Here is a 23596-nt window from a genome sequence, read left to right as displayed (position 1 = left end):
GATTCTTTACCATAGTGCCACCTGGAAAGCCCAAGCAAAGTAGAGGCATGAGCAAAAGTAGAATGAGGGAAACCTGTTAGGTGGTTACTGCTGTAGTAATAAGCAAAATGTAAGGTTATATAGGGTGATAGTAGAAAAGACAATAACAATAAAAATAGAAATATTTGTTAACATTTGTATGTAACATAAATATGCCAGGCACTCCCTTCTACATTCTGTTAATTCATTAATCCTTACTTTACAACAGTCCTATGAAATAGGTACTTTTGTTATCCCCTCTTTACTGATGATGAAACTGAGGCATAGGGAGGTTAAGAAACTTGTCCATAACTTATAAGTGGGAAAGCTGGGATTTGAATTGAAGGAAGTCTGGATGTGGCGTCCATAGCTCATAAGCACAACTTTGTCCCTCCTATTGCGTGATCAAGATAAATGGATCTATTCAGGATATTTATTGTAGATAAAATCTGGACTTACTGATGTATTCCATGGAGAGAGTGAGAAAAAGAGCAAAAAGAATAAAGATAGCCTCCTTGATTTTGCCCTGAGCAACTACTTGTATTAGGTAGTGCTATTAAACAAAATGCTGGTGCTATTAAATAAGTTGGAAAGGACTGGGAGAAGAATAGGTTTGGGCCATGTTCATTTTGAGATTCTTATTAGATAGCCAGATGGAATTGTCAAGCCTGGAGCTCAGAGGAGATGTTTTAGGTGGAAATAGAAATTTGGGTGGAATCATGTAAAACATGATGAAGCACAAGTTGGAATCAAGATTGCCAGGAGAAATATCAATAACCTCAGATAGGCAGATGGCACCACCCTTACGGCAGAAAGCAAACAAGAACTAAAGAGCCCCTTGATAAAAGAAAGGAGAGTGAGAAAGTTGGCTTAAAACTCAACATTCAGAAAACTAAGATCATGACATCTGGTCCCATCACTTCATGGCAAATAGATGGGGAAACAGTGGAAACAGTGTCAGACTTTATGTTTCTGGGCTCCAAAATCACTGCAGATGGTGACTGCAGCCATGAAATTAAAAGACGCTTGCCCCTTGAAAGGAAAGTTATGACCAACCTAGATAGCATATTAAAAAGCAGAGACATTACTTTGCCAACAAAGGTCCATTTAGTCAAAGCTATGGTTTTCCAGTAGTCATGTATGGATGTGAGAGTTGGACTATAAAGAAAGCTGAACACCAAAGAATTGATGCTTTTGAACTGTGGTGTTGGAGAAGACTCTTGAGAGTCCCTTGGACTGCAAGGAAATCCAACCAGTCCATCCTAAAGGAAATCAGTCCTGGGTGTTCATTGGAAGGACTGATGTTGAAGCTGAAACTCCAATATTTTGGCCACCTGATGCGAAGAACTGACTCATTTGAAAAGACCCTGATGCTGGGAAAGATTGAAGGCAGGAGGAGAAGGGGACGACAGAGGATGAAATGGTTGAATGGCATCACTGACTCAATGGACATGAGTTTGAGTAAACTCCAGGAGTTGGTGATGGACAAGGAAGCCTGGCATGCTGCAGTCCATGGGGTCACAAAGAGTGAGACACGACTGAGCAACTGAACTGAACTGATGTAAAACATAGAGAAGAGCAGCAGGCCTTGAGGAATTCCAGTGGAAAAGCATAGTCATTTGTAAGGGAAAGGGTATGGGTTTTGGCATTAGAAATATTGGAAGAGTTTCTTCAGTTTTACTGATGATTTCTTTTGTCATATCCAGTCTGCTGATAAGCCCATTGAAGGACATATTTATCTCTCATGCCATGCTTGTCATTTCTCACTTTTCTATTTTGCTTTTTTTTTTTTAAGTTCCCATCTTGCTGGCCCAAATTCTTCATCTGCACATATATGTTATCTGTGTTTTCCAGTAAATACTTACTTTTTTGCTGGGGAGGGGTCAAGGCATGAGGGATCTCAGTACCTCAACCAGTGGTTGAACCCATGCCCCCTTGCACTGGGAATGCAGTCTTAACCACTGGACAACCAGAAACTCCCTCCAATAAATATATCAGTATTTTACTCATAGCTAATTTTCTATCCCTGTTTCTTAATTCTAAAATCTGATGATAGGTCATTTTTCTCTGGGTTTTGTGCATTTCATGTTTTTAATGGACAGTGCATGGAAAAGAATGCTAGAGATCGAGGCAGGTAACCTGTATTTCTGGTCTGCAGTGGTCATACCTCTTCTGTCAGCCAGTCCATCAGTGTTGGGGATTGAGTCAGTCTGGTCAGGAGTTGGCTGGCTTTGGAGTTTGCTGTAGATGTTGATGCTTTCAGTACCTCCGTGGACTCTAAATTCCTGCACGGCTGGGCTGCCACAGGGGTTTTCTCAGTGTTCCTGTTCACTATCTGCTTTCAGCAGGTCCTGCATTCCTGAGACACAGTGGATGCCTCTCTGTGTGCCCTTTCTCCTCCCCCAATGGTAAATTAATCTATCTTGTTATTCTTTGCAGGGTTCCTGATGGGATCCAAGTGGTTTCTTGATTCTCCTACTCTCTCATTATTAGGCAGCCTTTATGCACCTTTGCCTCAGGGTAGAACTTTCAGCACTCTTTCCTGATCTCCATCCCAATGTCCCTTGGCAGCTGAACTTTGCCTTTTATTAGTACCAGGTCCTCAATATGAGGGTGTTTCCTGTCTATCCCCAGCAGCAGTTGGCTTTGTTCTACCTCTCCACTAGCAGGAGTTACATGTCCCTGAGACCCTGCCAGGGAGGGTTTCTTGCCTTGCTCTTAGGCACAGATGGCTTTTGCACCCTATGAGGAAAGGGTCCACAGTTAGAGCATATTTTGCCTGTTTCTCCACAGCACTCAGTCAAACCTGTATGCCTGTACCTTTCTCGTGAGCACCCAGTGGATGCCCAGAGAGAAGAACTGATGTGTGCTTATGGTCTCCTCTTTTCTCTGAGGCTTGCAGAGATTTGAAACTGTCACATTGGCCCCTCCCAAGCCTTTTACAATTGGTTGAAAATCTAGTTATTTTCTTCCTGTGCACTTTTATGACAGCCATCTCTTCCTCCTGTGCTTTGTTAATTGTGAAAGAGTCAGTTCTCCCGCCTCTCCTCAGAGGGACTTTTTGCCCTTTGAAATTCAGTTAACTTGGTTGCCCTGCAACCTCAACTCTTTGATGAACCCAAAAAACTTACAATTCTCTTGATTATCTGACTTTTTCTAATGTTTGTCATAATGGATGGTGAGGTTCTCTTGTTGACTTTGTACAAGTTAAGTGGAAACAACCCTAGAGTTGATTGTCTAACTGAACCATGTTGTTCCCTTTCTTTAAAAGTCCTTTCTCGGTCCCCCTTGGCTTCAGGGGTGAGGCCTCAACACCTGAACCTGACCTGTCAGACCTTTGGTGGTCTGGCCCAGTCCATCTTACCAGCCTTAACTTGCACTCCAGGTGCAGAGACCTTTTCCTATCTGAGGTGATTGTCAGTGTTATAGAAGAAATTGTGGTTTATATTTATCAGTGCCTGGGAATCATCTTCCATCCTTTAGATGAGTGTTTCCTTCTTCTGAGATGCTTTAGGATTTTGTTTGTTTTTTTGCTTCTGTGTATTTAAGCATAGATTGTGCTTAAGCAACATAAGTATTTACGGATGTGAAGGAAAGATCCAAGAGAATAAAATATTATTTTACAAATTAGTTTCATTATTGATGCTGTTGTTCGTGGCTACTGATTAAAATTGGCAAGGAAAATAAAAATCGTTTCTGATAGATCTTGAAACCCTCATCTTTATCTGCCAAATTATGTAGCAATTGGAAGGCAGGTGTGTCATTTATTAGTTCCATGTTTTATAACCAGTGTGTCCAAACTGGTAGCTAGATATTGACTCCCTAAAGTGGGTTGTCCGTCTTTACACTAGCAGCCTCCTCCCTTTATCTGGGAGTGCTGTTAAAAAAAAGTGTTAATTTATCATTTTCTATGTGTGCCATGGCATGGAAAATGTTGGAATGGACTGGGCTGGATAATTTCTTACATCCTTCTAAAAAATTTTATGACTATTCATAAGTTCGAAGTAAAGTAGTTGCAGAATATTAGTAATAATTTAATAAACAACTATCAGTTGGTAACTTTGTGCCGGGTACTTTGCGAACCACTTTACTTGTATCCTCATTTCATACTCAAAACCAATCCTATGAGGTAGTTGTAATCATCAAAGACACTTAACCCAAGGTCATATAGTTAAGTGGCAGAGCTGGGATATAAAATCAAGTTGTAAAGATCTGTGTTTTAATCATTATGATTGATTTCATACATTATTAAATTATGCACTAGAAATCATTCATGGTTTCTTCTCTCAGGTTTTTTTTTCTACTTGAGCTTTGGGCACTAACTGATAGCAGATGAATTGTTGGAAAATGACCTAATGCCTCTCTAATTAAGTGAGATTTTCTGAGCACTAAAGAGAGAACTGTCACCCGACACTAATAGCTATTACCCACATGGAAGGGCAAAGCATTTAGAAATATTTATCTTGATGCAGAGTGGGAGTGCAGCTGCCCAGTGTTCTTGAAGTACTCAAATGAAAATGTATAGATTTTCTTGATTCAGTCATGAAATGATAATGGTCATTCTCTTATCAAACACCAATGCCAAACATATCAGAGAGCAAAAGAGTCTCTGGGTAATGAAATCACGTATCAGAGATTAAAGTTCAATACTCAGATAATCTGAAAGCATCGTAAGTCCTTGTGACCTTAAAGAGGACTCTGAATGTTGAGTACTATTGTTTCGTCACCTTTCACGTGGTATAGGATGCTGAGACATTCTAAGCCTTAGATGGGGAGAGGTCTTTTGCTACTGTTTTGACTTTAGTTGGAGGTATAATAAATGCTTTGTTTGGAATTAAGAACATTGATACTTATTTTTCTCTCTGTAACTAGGTCGGTGATATAGTAGAAGTACAGGCAGATGAAACCTTTCCCTGTGATCTTATTCTTCTGTCATCCTGCACAGTTGATGGAACCTGTTATGTTACCACAGCCAGTCTTGATGGGGAATCGAATTGCAAGGTAAACATTCTCAGCTAAGGATGGGTAATCATGCAATATTCCGTCCCACTGCCCCTAATCTTTTACCTTATTTTTTCCTATTTGTGGAAATTCTGTATTTGAAGACAGTGTTTATATAACTGTCTTTGAAACTTCTAAGCAAATACTCAGCTTTGGGGGAAAGGGTGGTGTTGGGTGAGAAGTCCACACCCTAGATAAAAGCCACCACATTTTATAGCACTTTTTACATTTCATATTGACATTAACCCATTCCACATTGTATTTAGGCTTTTAAAATGAAAGTGCTCTTTAGGCTGAAACTACATAGCTATGAAAATAACTACATCTGAAGGTACTCTCACCTTCATCTAAGGTACTCTAAGTTTGATCTGTTTTTTTTTTTAAAGTGATGAATATCCTCTTTTTTAAAATGTTTATTCCTGGCATTTTGAAAATCTAAGCTATTGCTTGATTACTTTTTAAAAAATACCTTAGGGTATAGTTTGGCAAACTAGTTGCTTTATTGCAACTAGGAAGAATTAAAAATATGTGAGAGTAAATTTGTTCAAACTGGAGATAACTGACTTCCCTGGTACTTTCTGGCACAATCAGTTCTTGTCTATCATCCAGAGTTCCACAGGGCATGAAGATTTATCCTCTATGTGCTGCTGCCTTTAAGGAAGAGCACTCATGTGCTCACCTCCGTGTATCTTCTTGAGGGCCTTTCCTCCACTTGTTTATGCTATCTGAACTCAAGGACCAGGATTCAGTGTGTGGTAAAGGAACTTAATGCCTGTTAGATAACTAATTTTGTTACCGCTTCAGGGCATGGTGAATGAACTACGTCCCATTTCAACTATTCGAAAACAAAGTTATATTTAAGGGAATGTCAAGGTGAAAATTGAGAAATCTACCTCAAGATTTCCTAATAAGGGACAAAGTTGTGTAGAAGAAGAAAACTTAACTTTCAAGTGGTTTCATTTTCCACTTAAGTTAATCTGATCAAATTAGCTAAAAGTACATAGGTTTTCAACGTCAGGAGATAGTTTAAAATATAGCTCAGGCAATTCCATAATATTCTCCAAAGATCATGCAACAGCTTTCCTTCAGCGTAAGTAGTGTAGTCCTTGAGTCTGTGTCAGCCCCTTCTTTGATGATTTATAAAAGGATTCATTGGAGCCTGCCCTGAGTTCTGGGTCAATCAAGTAAGTACATAATATACCCTAGTAGAATATTCTAACTGTCTGACTAAAGCAAGATACATCATGTCTCTGCTCCTCACATGAACTGTAGCTACTTGAAGCATTTTCAAGATCATTAATTTTGCTGTTTGTGTAATGGGAACTATTGATGATTTTTTTTCTTTCTGTTAGCAAAATGTTAGTATTCTTATGACCAAAAAGAGTGATTCAATTCTTATTTGTATGTTAACTTCACCATATACTATGGTGAGCAAAATAATAGGTCTCAGTTCTATAAATAGGAGGGGAAAAAAAGTGTTTTAAATTTTTCATGGGGTTTCAGTTAATTATATGCATGGTGCAAAATGGAATTTTCTCTGCTGTCAGTATCAAGAAAAGCTTTTAGTTTTTCTCATTATCTTTGAAATCCCTTCACAGCAGAGTTCACTTTTTAATTATTGTAATATATTTTAAGAATAATACCATAAAGTTTATCTAGTTGGAGATGTATTCGTATTATTCTGCCAAAGCCTCTTACTAAAAACATAGTGTTCCTGAAATCAGGTGGTGGTATGATTATAATTTTTTTCTTTTTGGGGGGGCTGTTTTTGTTTTTTCTTCTGCTTTCATCTAGACACATTATGCGGTACGTGATACCATTGAACTGCGTACAGTCGAATCCATTGATAACCTCAGAGCAGCAATTGAATGTGAACAGCCTCAACCTGACCTCTACAAGTAAGATTACCTGGGTTTCATTTTTACTGCTGTCTGATGGCTTTTGCTTCTCTTGCCATCAAGTATTGAAATACCCACCACTTACCAGCCTCCTTTCATTTGTGTTTTTATGAGCTGTTCACTTCCTTCTGGCAGACAAATGAATCAAATCAGCCTTGTTCCACTACCAGCCTAAGATAAATTATTGTGGGCTCAGGCATCTCACTTGTGGTTTTTTCTTTTATTATTTTTATTTGAGACATGGCCGTCCATCACATTTTAAGATTATATAATCCCATAAGCCTGAGCTGTCAAACTTGTGCACTAGACAGAGTTAATTAAAACAAAAATAAAACACTTTACGTGTCATCCAACAGTAAAGAGAGAAGGAAATGTGGGACCAGTGCAATTAGTAGGCACTCTATCCTTTTTTATGAGGATCATGATGAACTAAGTATTGTATATAGGCTGTTCTTGTCCAATTGAACGGCTAAGTTGAGGGAAGCAGTGAAATGGTGTGGATTTCCTCTGTTTTGCTACGCCTAGGCTTTCTGGAGTAGAGTTTGGCTGGATTAACAGTCATTGTGGGTTGGTCAAAAATTTGGTATTTGATTTTTTTTTTGTACTGTTTATTTATTTGGCTAAAGAGTCGGACATGACCGAGTGAACTAGCGTAGCACAGCACAACACATTTGGCTGTGCCAAGTCTCAGTTGCGGCATGTGGGATCTAGTTCTCCAACCCAGGATTGAACCCAGGTCCCCTGCATTGGGAGCATAGAGTTTTAGTCACTGGATCACCAAGGAAGGCATTTGATTTTTAAGACTGCTGATTAGTTTGGTTGATTAGAGCATGGTATTAATGAGGGTAGAATAATGGGTTTATGGCCAAATGAGCCAATTAATTATATTCTCTTCTGCCATTACAGATGGCATCCATCTCCCATGGTACTCATCTTGTTAATGAATGCTGTTGATCGTAAAAGGGGACCAAATAGTGGGATGTGGCTTACAACAATGCCCAGTAGTGGAAAAAGAAAGTTCTCATACTTCTATAAGAATTATACCCTCCCTCCTTCGTATCATTCCTTATTTTTTCCCTTCTTCTGTATCCATCTTGATAGTAGGAACTTAGGATCACAGAGCAGAATAGCTGTTTGCTGCCTTCAGGAAGCATGGAATCACAGAAAGGGGAGTGACTGATTTTGTGAGTTAGAGAAGTAATATAGATCCTTACATATTTATAGGGTAACTCCTAAATTTTTCAGTTACCTTAAATATGAAGGAGATTTTTAGTGAGGAAGGTTATTCCTAATGTCTCTAATAGATTGAGTACCCTTGGTAATGTGACTTCAGAATACCTTCTATTGGATTGGCCAAAAAGTTCATTGGGAGTTTTTCTGCAAACATCGTACAGAAAAACCCAAACAAATTTTTTGGCCAGCCTAATACCTCCACCACCCTAGTAATCATCACCTACATTGTAATTGCCTGATTATGTTATTTGGTGCAAGGAACACATTTTTCTTGCTTATTAGGAGGCATAGTATGGTGCCAGTTAATACATGTTGAATGAATGCAGATGTTCATATTTTGTATATTTCATAATAATTCAGTTTTTCTGAAAAAAAAATCATAATGTACATAGTAAAATACTCATAACATTCTTACTAAGGATTTATAACTTTTTACCATATTTTTCAGAAATGTAAGATTACCATGTGCATAGCCATATATCTGATCACTTGATCAGATCAAGCTCAGTATTCAGATCAGCTGCAGGACACAGCTTGGAAATTTCCAAGATGGTAATCAATCAAGTGTTCCCTAATGGCTGTTTCTCAAAGGATGATCTCAGGCCAACAGCATCCACATCACCAGAAACTTGTGGAAATGCAGATTCAAATTCTTACCTAAAACCAAAAGCCTGGGGATGGGGCCTAGAAATCTATGGTTTAAGAAGCCCTTCAGTAATTCTGATGCATGCTCAAGTGAAAGAATTACTGAACTTATGGTTTTTGAAAAGATGGTTTAGCACCAGAACCCTTTCTTCACATAAATGTAAAATAGAAGCCAATTATTTATATGAAGTATAGATGAGAGGGGTATTTGTGTGCATGCGTGGTGCCAAGTAGATCTTGAAAATCAACTTAGAATCTTTGTTTACATTCTTATTAATCTGTAATATTTTTAAAAATGAGATGAAAATGTTATATACCATATTGGTTCAACTTAGCTTTTTCTTTTAAAATTCAGACAATAGGCTTTTGTAGTTTATTGTCTTATCTTTTTTTGCATTATTTGTATTTTGATTCATTCCCATATTTGGGGTAAATAGATTTTATCTAGATATAGAAGACATATGTGCTATTATATTCTTTTTTGCAGGTTTGTTGGCCGAATCAATATCTATAGTAATAGTATTGAAGCTGTTGCCAGGTTTAGTTTATAATTCCTTTAATCTGTCCTTTTAGGGGAGGGATGTTTCTCTTTTAAGCCCATTAAAATAGCTAAATACTTTCTTTTATAGAAAGGGATGGGGGGAAAGTGGAATAAATCTGGAGGTAACTAGCCACTGATGTCCTGGGAGAGGGTGGTGTTGGAAGTGATGATGAGGGTTTCTAAAATTGTAGAACTCCAGACTTCTTTGACCATTATTCCCAAATATGTTTTATGTACTCTGTTAATTGTCCTTGGTTTGAAGTGCCTGACCATATTGGAAGTAATAATCTGGAAAGCAGTGTTTTAAGGGAGAATAATTTAGGACTAGATGGTAGACAAAATGCTGGAAGAATTAGCTGGACTTATGTAAAATGAAAGGCTTAAATAGTTGAATAATGAAACAATTCATATAAAAAGGGATGTTTTTTCCCCTCTTCGATCACCCAGTCAGTTATTTTAACTTTTCCACTTGGCCTTATATAGCCAGTGCTCAGAAGGAAGTTTAAACACCAGGAGCTCAGTGATCCCCCTCAAAGGCGGGTTTGCGCTCTATAAATACAGCACCATGTCTCCTTCCTTTACTTTTGCTTTCCAGTCTTTTTACAGTCACTTTTTCTTTCTGTTTCTTGCTGTCTGCTGTTATCTTGGCTTTTCATGACTCATAGTCCTTTTACCTCTGTGCATGTCTTTACCTTTTTGTGTTGCTGGCATCTCCTGTACTGTGTGCTTCTATCTGCTATACCCTAAGTAACTTCAGAGGGAGGATTTTTCAACTCATCTTGTGTTAGTAAGCATATAAGTAAGACAGATGCATCCTGAATCTTTTGAAAATAGATGTGTGCAAGAGCAAACTATGTCCCCAAAGTTGATGGTGCTATTAGTTGGACTCTTTGAATAAGTTGTGTTCATTTTTTGTTTAGGTCTTTGGGACCTGAAAATCTCTTGTTGAAAGGAGCTACACTAAAAAATACCAAGAAGATATATGGTGAACGTTTTTTTAAGATATACTTACTAGAAATAGGCCTTTTAATACCTAAATGTTCATAAATAGTGCAGTAAAAAAATTGAACATGGCATTTAATTCCATTTAGTCTAAGTCTCTTTTTAGGTGTTGGGAATTTATAAGATGGTAAACTAACTTGAAATATGACAAACTATGTTGATTAAAATTATATTATAAAAATATACTGTAAATGATTATTAACTGGTAAATAGAAGAGAGTTTAGAATTACTATTTTTATAGATTGAAAAAGTTGGTAGATCCAGCTGGGTGGGGAGTTGGGTTGACAGTCTCATTTGTAACCTCATTTTCATCGTATTGTTATTCCTTAGGAGTTGCTGTTTACACTGGAATGGGAAACCAAAATGGCATTGAACTACCAAGGGAAATCTCAGAAACGTTCTGCTGTTGAAAAGTTAGGTGTGCCTCACAATTTCTTTACTTGTTATTGAACTGAAATTGTTACTTCTCAATATTTCCAAGTATCAACAGTATGAAAAAACAACATAAATTGTGATAGCATTACCATTTTAAGCACTTCTTTTGTTCCAGAAACTGTGCTCATTGTTTTGTATGGCTGATTTGGTTTAATCCTTTAAGCAACTTGGAGTAATTCCTGTTAGTCTGAACACTTTACAGATAGAGAAATAGTCTTAGAGATGATAAGTGATTTACCTAAGCTCACTTAGCTATTCACGGGCAGAGTTTAGGTAAAATTTATTCTCTTTTGCTGACAGTTAATGGTTTGGGGTCCTCTAGTTGCTATATGGCACAACACAGATAATGGTCTCCTTGCAAATAATTGTGTGGTACTTGACACACCTTCAAAGCCATTTGCACAACCTTACTCTCCTGTTGCCATGGACATGCAGCATATCAGCAACACCTTCTTCATAGCTCTACTTTTGCATTAAAAGAATCCACACTAAGCTTGACTATTTCACATTTGCTTCTCTACCCTCTATTCCAAACCTTTAGGATTCAGGTTTGGAAACAATCTACTCCTTTTATAAGGGTTGAGTAGGTAATGGTGTGTGTGTTCTGTCACTTTATAGGATCCTTACTAAAGGTGTGTTGAGCTAATCAGCCATTTCCCTTTGGATTATGGTTAGGACTGGCTTTTCCATTTTACCAGTCAAGAGTAATGCTTTAGCAGTGATGACCGAGGTTCACCCATACAGGCCTGCACTATGGTTACACGTTGTACATAGGAGAAGCTTTAGAAAACTGAACAATTTAGTCTATACCTAGTTGATATCTTCAGTATTTCAATGGTTTTTAAATTCATAATATCTTATTTTTCAGATCCATTAATGCTTTCCTGATTGTGTATTTATTTATCTTACTGACCAAAGCTGCAATATGCACTACTCTAAAGTATGTTTGGCAAAGTACCCCACATAATGATGAACCTTGGTATAACCAAAAGACCCAGAAAGAACGGGAAACTTGGAAGGTAATTTGTTTTATGCTGAAAATTGTAACCCTAGTACATTGTGACAGGGGCACCCTTAATTGAAATACTGCTTAGATAATGATACCTTGGTATTAGGGATTTCTCTTGGTTGTATGGTAGCCCCAAGCCATTAACTTTAAGACATTCTAGTATTTTTTTCTTAACCCTAGGCGTATATCCTTGTTTTTAACTCTTAGGTTAAGAGTTTTAGGCAACTGGGCCAAAAGGTCTGGCATGTTAATATGTTACGAGCTTGTGATATATCATGATAGAAACATAATGGATGCCTACATGAAAACTTTGATCCTACATTCATATCTGAGGGTGGGAAGAAACAGAGACCTTAAGGAAGTTTAAGAAGTATTAAGTCAAGGTACATTCACTCAACAAAAGTGACAAAAATTCAGGACTGTTTACATGTTTCACAATGCTATGATGATAATGTGACCAATGATATAGTGTCATTGGGAAGTTTCTTTTTTATAGCAAGAGCAGTGCTTTCAGCATTGAAATTAAAAGATAGAAAGTGTATATTACACTTGCTTGATGGAACTGTGTATTTAATTATCATGAACTATTCCCTTTTTTTTTAGGTTTTAAAAATGTTCACTGACTTCCTGTCATTTATGGTTCTGTTCAACTTTATCATTCCTGTCTCCATGTATGTCACAGTAGAAATGCAAAAATTCTTGGGCTCCTTCTTCATTTCATGGGATAACGACTTCTATGATGAAGAAATTAATGAAGGAGCCCTGGTAAACACATCAGACCTTAATGAAGAACTTGGTCAGGTAAGAAGTCATTTTTACTTAAGGTAACATAGTGAAAATTGCTTTTATTGTAGTCTGGATCACCAGTGTTTGCGACCATATTCACATTTGGAAATGTAACTCAATAAAATTTCTTTATGCAGGCATGTATGAAGGCAAGCTGATGTTATCTTAACTATAGTGTCAGTTTTTGCTGGCATTTTTGAGAAAGACCCGATTTATGTATTAAATTTGAATGTTACAGAAATTCTCTTTAAAGCTCAACCTGTTGGTGGTGCTTGATTATGGGTTATTGCTTTGAAACAGGAAACAAGTAGTCTTCATCACCATCTATAATCATTTAGGATAGAATGTGGGATAGTGTAAATAAGCTATTTTATAAATACATTTTGTTCCATAAACCAAATTGACCAGAGTTGTCCTATGGACATTTTCTTGGACATTTCTGATCAGATGGAATATAGACCTAGAAAGCAGAGTTGTTTATTCTGTGCAAGAATTTAATGAAGGAAGATGTGAGGCATGTACTCCACTAATGCTTTTTGCTTCATGTACCAGAGTAGTTCAAGCTTTGAACTTCTTGCTAACCCAGTTGTTTTCAAATGCTAGGCTGAAGCCTAGCTGTAATTCTTCAAGTGGGTGACTTCTTGGGTTCTTTTCTGACTAGTTTTTGCGTTCTGAATTTACTATGTCACGTAATGATTTTCACAAGCCGAGGGAGTGTTTTGGCTTGCATTTTCTTCTCTTAGTATTTAGAATGTCAAGGCTGTGGAAATGTCATTTCTGGGACTAGGAATGCAGAATCAGTTAATGAAACTGTGTGGCTGAACAGGGCCTCACAGTTGTTTTAAATGGTGCTGATTTGCACGTATACCTCAAAACTCTGCTCCTGAGTTCAGTCTCCCACTACCCCCACTCTGTATTTCTGTTCTTTACACAACCTTTGCTAAACTAGAGTATCCTCTTGACAACTAGTCCACAAGGCTGAAAGGATTCTCCAGATACGTTGTGTTGAGATCTGACTCTAGGACTCCAGGATCCCAGAGGTGGCATCTGCCTCCCACAGAGACACTGAGTCACAGAGGATAGAAAAGCCGTGAACAGGCAAATGCCTTTCCCTTATATATTGTTCCAGAAGTTTCTTTTATAGGTCACTTCAGTGACCACAGCTGAGCTTAGCCTTTGTAAACCAGAACTTTTCATCCAGGACTGAGCCTGGTAGAACTGCTCTAGTCCCAGCAAAAGGCATCACTCTGCAACTCTTTTGCATGGGAAAAAAAAATGAGTTATAAGCCACTCTGGTGAACTTTTCCCTGACAGCTGATCTGCCTCTTCTAGATTCAGTGCCTGACTGCATGGATTAACCTACCCAAGGGTGAACATGGCTAGTCCCCAGCTGCTGCAAATAGAACAGCCATCTTTCCACATGTGGCACTATCTCATGAGAGATAGGCAGGAATATCCAGGCCAGACCTCCAACCTCATCAGATTCCATCTTATCTACAAGGATTGTGTGTTTGTTCCTATCATCTAGACTTATTCATACTTCAGAAAGTAAAATAGAGCTTTGGATAATGATCTATTAATAATAAATGATTCAGTGAAAACAACCAGTCTTTCATTTTAGCCACCACTTCTTTCCCCACTAAAACCTGCTGTTTTTTGGTATGATCATCATTTAACCAACTAAGGTAATAACCAGACCACCACTTATATTGTACAGTATAAAACAACTTACATCATACCCAACTTACATCAGCTTGTATGTGTAGAAACAACCTAAATGAAAATGCAAGGAAGTCTTCAAATGATTTCGTTTGCATTTAGTGGACCAGTACAACACAAAATCAAGTGTAACCCGGTTTCCTCCTTGATGAGTCATGGTTTAAATCTATAGGACTTTTATTTTACTAAGAGCAGTGTCAATTTCCATCAGTACCATTGCAAACACTTGCTTAACCTCTTTCAAAGTGACCCACATTGGTATTAAAAGAAAATAGGAGATATGTTTAGAACACTGTTTGTCTTTGACTTGAAAAGCAAAAAGAAAGTAGACTGCTCAGTTCAATTGGAATAGAATGGGGTCTTTTATGATTAGACATCTGTCCTTTAGACAACCAAATGGTTTTAACCTTTAAAAAATTGTGGGATAGCCTGTGCTTTCATATCCCCTCTCAGTCTCTCAGCTATGCCCAGCAGTATGCCAGATATATACTCTGATTCCAGTAATTCAATCTAGTGGTTGTGCACTAAAAGTTCTGTGTTATCTAAGATATGTTCTTGGTACTGGGAGCTACTGTTACAAAGTAAACAAGAAAACCTCGAGTTGTTCACCATATAGTTGAAGAAATTCACTTATTGTACCCTAACTGTAGCAATGTGATGATAATCAGAAAAATTATAGGAACTATGAAATGATGGAAAGAGTCCAGTACTGTGATTTTGATCAGGTCAGCAGCAATGACAGTCAACATCTATGTAACAACTTAGAGCTTGCAAGCATATTTAGTAATCTTTACAGCTTTGTGCAGCAGCTTTGATTATTTAAGGCTAATGTTTAATGTTCAGAGAGATGGGAGTTTTCCAAGGTCACAAAGTTACTGGGTGGTGGAACCATGACTCCAGTAGAAGGTCTTCACTAAGTTTAAACCATAAAAAATATTTTGGCCTGTAAACTAGATGATTTCATGTGTTCAGCCTTTATCTTAGGGCTCTCTCTATTCTTAAACAGCTATCTCACTTAGGCTTTCTGTCCATAAATTGATGACTTTGAGCTTGCTTGCTGATAGAGTAGGTCTGCAACCGGCTCAAACCTACCACTAAAGAGGAAGAGGCTGATGAGAATCAGAGGCAGGCAGTAGCCTCTCACTCATCAGCCCTGTCTCTCCTATGAGGATACTCTTTAATAATAGCCAATCTTCTCCTCCTCTTGTCCTTAGTATAGTGCATATATTAGATCATTGGTTCTCAGAGCATGAGCTCAGGAACAGCAGCATCAGCATCACCTGGGAACTGATTAGAAGTGCACATTATCTTGTCCCACCCCAAGAGCTACTGAGTCAGGAACTCTGGGGATAGAGCCCAGTGATCTGAGTTAACAAGCACCCTCCAACTGAGTGTGCTGCAGACTACAGTTTGATAATCCCTCTATCATGGTATACTTTGTTGGCCTATACCCTTGAGATTCATTGTAGACAGATCCATACTGTACAAACTGTTATATATAGGCAAACAATTGCACTTTATGTTTTTAAAGTTAAAGTTATTACCTTTGTAATCTATAAAAGATTTCAAAATGGGTTAATGCTCACTCAGTTGTAGGAGCTGCACCAACCCAGGAGAACCTTTTGGAAGAAAATGAAGGTTAATAATTTTGATCACACAAAAAGCCCCAAAGAATTTCACTTTAACTAGAAAAATCTAGATGATACAGGAATAATAGCACTTGGATTAATTTAAAGGGAGAATTCAAACTTGGCTGGCTAACAGAAAAAAGAGAAGATTGGAATGCTATATTTGTGCCAGTGCTGCTACCGTGAAAAGCTTTGAAAAATAATTAGAAAGCAGCTACTGCCGCAGTTCATCTCTTTCTCCCTTACATAATAAAAACCTTAATCTTGTACTTATGCTTGTTCCTGTCAGCCCGTAATTTTAACTATTTAAGCATAAATTGCCAAAAAGGAGGATAAAATTGTGGGTTTCCAAAAGCCAGATGTTATAAATAGAAGAGATAAAAACTGAGATAAATGGAAAAGCTCAAAAAGGCTTATTTTACATGGAAAATTTATTTCATAGCCTATTTTTTCCATTATTTATGAAAGTATGCTTATACTTTAACCTATCATTATAAACTCTGCTCCTTTTTTTTTTTTAATTTGGAGACTTTTTTGAGGAGTATCTTAAAATATACATAGTATTGGGGAAGAAATTTCATTTATGTTTTTGATCATTTATTGACTTATTGTGTCTCCTAATTAAGTAACTGTTATTATTATTTCCCCTGTCTGTCTATATTCTGTAACTGTTACATACATATAAGACACAATGCATTTCACTTCAATCCAGTATATTTATAGAAAATTTTACTTTTCAAGGAAAACTTTTGTTACATCCCATTTGCTTGCGTGCATGCTCAGTTGCTAAGTCGTGTCCCACTCTTTGCGACTCCATGGACTATATATAGCCCACCAGGCTCCTCTGTCTTTGGGATTTCCCAGACAAGAATACTGGAGTGGGTTGCCATTTCCTTCTCCAGGGCCGAATTAATTTAGTTCCTATCAAATATATTTTCTGTGTGTGTCAGAGAGATAGAGAAATAAGTGGTCCATAAAATGTTTCCTGCTTGGAAAATTGACTTTTGTTATGTTAACTTCTTTATTGACTTTTGTTATGTTAACTTCTTTATATCAAAACATGTAGGTGTTAAATTGAAGGAGTCTTAGTTTGGACAAAATAGCCACAGTTTTCCTTCCTACTAATCTCCTGTATTTGAGTAGGTCTACCAAAGAGTCAGGCACGACTTAGTGAATGAACAACAAGAACCTTAGACATGTGATACTATTTCAGAATCTTAAAAGATACATATTCATTTCTCATTCATTTGATAATACTGCTTCTGTCATTGTCTGACATTTGACAAGTCTTTGGAAAAGGTGATTTCTGTGCATATGAAAATAGCCATGCTAACTAAAAGTTAATCACATTGAAGAAAGTAAGAATGCATATGTTTGTATTCTTGTTTTTAGGTGGATTATGTATTTACTGATAAGACTGGAACACTTACTGAAAACACCATGGAATTCATTGAATGCTGCATAGATGGGCATAAGTATAAAGGTGTAGCTCAGGAGACTGATGGACTCTCTCAAACTGATGGACCCTTACCATATTTGGACAGAGCTGATAAGGTGGCATTATTTGCGTTACCATTTTGCCTTGAGAAATCAATTTAGATAGTCCTATGTTAACAGAAATGAAGGATTTGGGCACGTGACATAGACTTTTGAATAGCCATTTGTTTGCTGTTGCAACTTCACCTTTCTTATTTTATGGACACTTCTGGAATTTGTAAACAAGTAGAATTTATAAAAAGAGAACATTGTGAGAAATGGCATTTGGGTAAATCTTTCACTGTGTGATCGTATTTGGTGCTTTGTCTTTAAAAATATGAGCTACTCCAAGAATGATGTCTACTGAAATCATTCAAGCCCCAGGAGTGTCTAGGCATTAAATGAACCAGAGTCTCCATGCACCTGAGCTATTGCCAGATTGTGAATTAGAACTGAATGCATTCTTTTAGGCCATGGAGATGTCACTGCTTTGGGATTAGGTGGCACTGCAGTAAGAATGAGTTGATAGAGCCCCTAAGGTATGTTAGCTGGGGACCAGGCATGTTGGCAGGGATTAGGAGAATATATAGCTCATTTGAGTATTAGGAATTCATAAATATCTGCTATTCAATTTGCTGGTGGTTATAACATGCTCTCACATTAATAACTTTTCTCTGTTCATTGACTACTTACCAAGTGATCACAGTAAAAATAATATAGTCATTTTTCTGTCACTGTTCAACAGAATCGAGAAGAGCTCTTTCTGCGTGCCTTGTGTTTATGTCACACTGTAGAAGTTAAACCAAATGATACTGTTGATGGAGTTACAGAGTCATCTGAATTAACCTATATGTCATCTTCACCAGATGAAATAGCTTTGGTCAAAGGAGCTAAAAAGTAAGCATATATGTTATGCTGGATGAATAATTTCAGGATAATAATAATGTTCTCCCTGTAGTTAACAATATGGTATTGTCACTTCAAAGTTTGTTAAAAGAGTAGATCTCATATGTTAAATGTTCTTATTACCCCAATCAACAAAAAAGCAAAAAGATACAAAGAAACTGAGAAATTTCAGAATATCTCTTCCCTTGATTGTGATGATGATGTCACAGACATACGCATGTTTCCAAAGTCATCCAGTTGCACATATTAAATATTTGCAGTTCTCCATTAGTTATACCTCAGTAAGTAATGCTATTTTAAAACCCCAAAATAAGTTGTAGAAAAATACATTAGCATTTTCAAAGAGTAAAAAAAAAAATCAAACATTTCTTTTATTTCTCCAAAGAAAGTGAAATCACAGGAGGACAGGTATTATTTTGTTTTTTCTCTTATTTGTTTCAATAACCTTGTCTTATAGGTATCCTTATTCTTTAATAAGAAGCCAAGCTACTTTATCGGAAAGTTGGAAAAAATTCCCAAACCTAACCAATTAAGACCAAAAAGAAAATAGCAATGCATAGTTGTAACTTTTATCACTATTTGTGCATTCCAGCCAGAAGTCCAAATGTTCACATTATATTTTGGAAATCTTCTAACAATGGTCACTTTTCATATAATACATGTTATTTCTGAAGTACTCCCAGCAATTTTGATATCATTTGGTTATTGAAAGTCCTGCTTTATCCGTGAGGCCCAAGATGATTAAGTGGATAAAAGGTCACCCCATGTGTTAGCTACAGAATTGAAATTACAAATTGCCTCTTTTTTTGGTTATGATTTGTGACTGGGCATTGACTTGGTCTGTGTTATATCTCAGCAAGTAAAAGGAAGTACAGCTATAGATTGGGGTTTTATGAAAAAGAAGAAAACAATAAACAAGTATGAATAATCCCAGTGCAAAGGGAAATTCATCATTCTTTAAAAATACACAGCGGTCTTTTTTATTTTGTTTCACAGGTATGGATTCACATTTGTAGGTGTTCAGAATGGCTATATGAGAGTAGAGAACCAAAGAAAAGAAATAGAAGAGTAAGTAGTGCCGTATGTTTGGTGATTCTTACTTCTTAACTCCACAGTCAGCTTTAGATGGATTTAGGAAGGGCAGGAAAGGGAAGTGATTGCATCTATAAATATAAGACTCTGCTCTCCCAGGTAAGAGTTTTATATAAATGTAGCTGGAGTAGAAGACATTTTTCGTAGAGTGGCAGAAATTAGCGTTTGAGGTGTAAATGATTTCAGTTTTGTTCACACATCGATCCAGTAGCCTGAATGAGCATCTGTCTGGACTTTTCTGAATTTTAGATGCCATTTCAGGTCTCCAGCACATGCTGCAAGAAAAATCAGTGAACATGTATGAAACCTTCTGCTGTCTAGAACCTGACGAATCATTCTGGGATTACACGCCCTGCCAGTCATAATAGCTTTGGTGTCAGAAACTTTCTCTTGTTCTAGATACTTGAGTGTGAGCCCCAGGGCAAGTACTCTGATGCAGTAGTAAGCTCCACATTTCCTTTTTTTCTCTTTTTGCTACAGAGATCCCAACAAACAAATCTACCTTGCCTTAATAACAGGTTTTAATTAGGCCCTCTGATTAATTTTATATCCTTTATAAGAACTTGAAATATAATTATCTGACTTTCATTCGGACTCCTAGCATCTCCTGAGACCCATCTCAGAAACCTGTAACGCATGTAAATTTGCTAGGGAATATGCCTCTTTGGAAAGGAATGTTCAAGAGCCAGAGGAAGACTCTTTGGCCTGACTGCCAGGAAGGAGCCGAATTATTGTCAAAGTACAGATTCTAGCTGGTTCACAACAGTACCCCCATCTGGCCAATAGCAAATGAGACATTATGCTACAAGTAGATGTCTTACACACATATCCTATATCCCCAAACCAGTGACCTGCTCACTCCCATCAAAGACAAGCTTGGTAGTAAATACTTTTAAATCAGATAGTTGTATATAAGTTATTTATTTTCAAGAAACTATTTCCACACATTTTCTCAAATAACTCTTATTTTTCTTCTTCATCTACTGCATAGCTTAGCCAGTGCAACACAGAGCTGATCATGTCATTCCACTGTTTATACCCTTCAATGGATTACTATTGCCCTTAGGATGAAATCCCAAGTATCTGCAATGGCCCACAGTGTTGTCAGGTCCTAACCCCTGCCTACCTCTCTTGCTGCACCCCTATCAACTAGATCTCAGCCTTATGTGGACTACTGTCAGTCCCGCCATGGGCCATGTGCTCTCATGTTGCTCTGCCTTTGCACATGCTCTTCTCTATACTCAGAGTGCCATGATATCCTTTCTCCATCATGTCACTGCTGCAAGACACAGCTCAGGCAAAACCTCCTCCAGGAGGCCTTCCTTCTGTGCTCCTACATCTCCTCTGTGTGTTCCTTTACTTCAGTATTTGGAAGACTAGGAGGTAGTCACTTCATTAACCTCTGCCTCCCTTATCATGGGCTTTCCTGGTAGTTCAGATGGTAAAGAGTCTGCCTGCAATGCAAGAGACGTGGGTCTGATCCTTAGGTCAGGAATATCCCTTAGCGGAGGGCATGGCAACTCACTCCAGTATTCGTGCCTGGAGAATTCACAGACATAGGAGCCTGGTGGGCTGCGGTCCATAAGGTCGCAAAGAGTCGAACACAACTGAGCAACTAACTCACACACACATCCTTATCATATGATGAGCCCCTTAAGAGAAGATTCATGTGTCTTCTCCAGCATCTGTCACTGTGCCCAACACATAGTAGACATTCCGTAGATGATTAAAATAAGTGGTAGGATGGGACTATTTCTAGGTAGCCTCTAGATATGGCTTGGTGGGACAGCTCTTTGTACCTCATTCCTATGCAGTCACTCTCCCCTTACTATTTTAAGTCATATAATGAGAAGGTATAGGAACCCCTTAACCACCGCTGGTATCCTCTGACAGCATGTTCCAAGTGCAGAGAAATTCCAAAGACACAATGGAAAGAACCCTTGTGCACACAAGCAGCGACCCTTAATCCAAGAGGAAATCTCTGTTAATGTAAAATGTTTCTGTTGTGTTTTTTTTCTTTTTTTCCCAGTGTGGTCTTGGTATTTCACTTTTCTCACTTTTTTTTTTCTATTAAAGGTATGAACTTCTTCACACCTTAAACTTTGATGCTGTCCGCCGTCGTATGAGTGTAATTGTGAAGACTCAAACAGGTATGCATATTTAAGACTTGACTTTTTCTTTCTTTCCATTTGTAGATTTGTTGATCAACTACTTCAAGAGAGAAAAACATTTCATGTAGTAGTGTTTGATTACTTAAAGCTCTTGTATATCCCTGAATGTATTTACATAAGCACCTGTTCAGCTTGTCAAATTATCAGTGGCAGAACCCCTAGTATGACAATATATGAATTTTCTTGAAAAGTGAGCTCCACTTCTCAGTCTTGGATATCCAAACAGGAACAGAAAGGGTGACTTTTTTTTTTTTACAGTTCAGGGTACTGACCAATCACCACCAGTGTCTACCTGTGGCAGCCCACTACAACTGCATGGTTTGCGATTACTAGCAGTAGTTTTTGAGTGTAGAGAGTTGCTGGTTCTCCCTCCCTGACCATCCTAACTCCCCAGTGCTTTACACTTTCTGGGAGCAGGTAAGCCAGAGATGACCAAGGCCCCACTGCTGGGAAAGGACACATGATTTACTCTAGCACCCTGGGCTCTTTGTTTCACACAATAAAGAAGCTTGCCCTTTGCAGGGGAACCAGTGCCATCCTTTCAGGGTTCACCCATGTTCTTAGGAGAAGGTGTGGTGGCTGTGATGCCTTATGCTCAGATTCAGCAATACCCATGGGATAGCATTGCTGCTTCATTTGTTGGCTCGGATTCCTCTGTGTAAGTGTGTGTCTGTGTGTGTCTCTGTATGTATGTCTCTAGGTGGTTTTTCAAAATATTCTTGATTTATTTCCTATTAATTAACTTTTTAGGATTAAATCTGTTGAAAATTTCTTAATATGAGAATGGGAAGATATAGACAGACCCTTGAGGGAATATGTCCATCCTTATTCATACTTTGTGGTGTGACTGCAAAGTTACAACGTTGGTTTCATTATATGTGAATGTGGAATTTGTTCTATGACTTTTAAACACACCATGGATATGCTAGAGGAGTGTCTTTTAATATTTATTTATTTATTTGGCTGCATCAGGTCTTAGTTGCAGCACGCAGGCTCTTCATTGTGGCGTATGGGCTTAGTTGCTCCACAGCATGTGGGCTCTTACTTCCAAGACCAGGGATTGAACCTGCATCCCCTGCATTGGAAGACAGATTCTAAACCACTTGATCACCAGGGAGGTCCCTGTGAGAGAAATTAAAAAAAAAATACACTTAATGTGTGGAATTCTTCTGTTCTTACCTGTACCTGTGCATGTCTGCATTCTATTGCAGATGGTGAGATGTCTGAGGAAGTGGTCTCCCAAGGGCCTTGACCTCAGAGCTACCATTTTTTAACTTCTTGAACTTAGCACTTTGCCTTATAAGATTGGAATCTCTTTCTTAAAGGTCAACTGTCTATGTTCCTGGGTACACAGACTGGTATAAATGCTATTTATAATAGCATTCTACAGAGCAATTCTCCAGTTTCCAGTGAAAATCAGCAAGCTACTGCTAAAAGCTAACATGTATAAGCTTTGAAAATGATTTTTTCTTGTTGGTGCTTGAGTTTGCTCCTTGGCATCTGTAAATGCTACATGTGGCTTTTAGACCATGGTTGACAGCATCCTCATAGTGAATTTAGTCAGATGCAGCTCCTTGACACAAGTGATTCACTTACAGGGTATATCTTTTAACAGAGGTGCATACTGTAAACTCTGGGATATTAGTTGTCTCCTTATTGGTCCTCAGAGGTGATGGATATTGTCTTGACAGAGTGAAGGTCAAGATGTCTGCTTCCAGTTGGGTGAACATTCCAAGGCAGTCTCAGGATACACAGCTGCTGGGAGGGAGAAGCCACCATAATAGTTACTTGTTATGAAAATCCCAATACCAATCTAACTCTAAGTAAGTCAAGTACTCTTTGATTCTTTATTTTAGGAGATATACTTCTCTTTTGTAAAGGAGCCGACTCAGCAGTTTTCCCCAGGGTACAAAATCATGAAATCGACTTAATTAAAGTCCATGTGGAACATAATGCGATGGTGAGCCTGCACCCCGCCCCTCAATAGAGAGAAGGAGAAATGCTAGAGATGACTATGCCTGTGGATTGCTATATA

General features: G+C 37.9%; 1 protein-coding gene across 3 annotated transcripts in view; it reads left to right on the top strand.

The window, feature by feature from the left end:
* Positions 1-23596, top strand: part of ATP11C (ATPase phospholipid transporting 11C) — a 168682-nt gene that overhangs the window by 93270 nt on the left and 51816 nt on the right. For all 3 annotated transcript variants that reach the window (NM_001293100.1, NM_001435168.1, NM_001435169.1), the window contains 13 exon segments: positions 4891-5019; positions 6814-6917; positions 9283-9333; positions 10257-10321; positions 10670-10693; positions 10695-10752; positions 11643-11793; positions 12387-12584; positions 17309-17470; positions 18138-18289; positions 19295-19366; positions 21467-21540; positions 23418-23521. In NM_001293100.1, coding sequence (NP_001280029.1) covers positions 4891-5019; positions 6814-6917; positions 9283-9333; positions 10257-10321; positions 10670-10693; positions 10695-10752; positions 11643-11793; positions 12387-12584; positions 17309-17470; positions 18138-18289; positions 19295-19366; positions 21467-21540; positions 23418-23521 — 1344 coding nt within the window.

Source organism: Bos taurus, chromosome X (assembly GCF_002263795.3).
Source record: "Bos taurus isolate L1 Dominette 01449 registration number 42190680 breed Hereford chromosome X, ARS-UCD2.0, whole genome shotgun sequence".
Taxonomy (NCBI): Eukaryota; Metazoa; Chordata; class Mammalia; order Artiodactyla; family Bovidae; genus Bos; species Bos taurus.
Note: the sequence above shows the minus strand (reverse complement) of the source record. Positions and strands in the feature narration are given on the sequence as shown.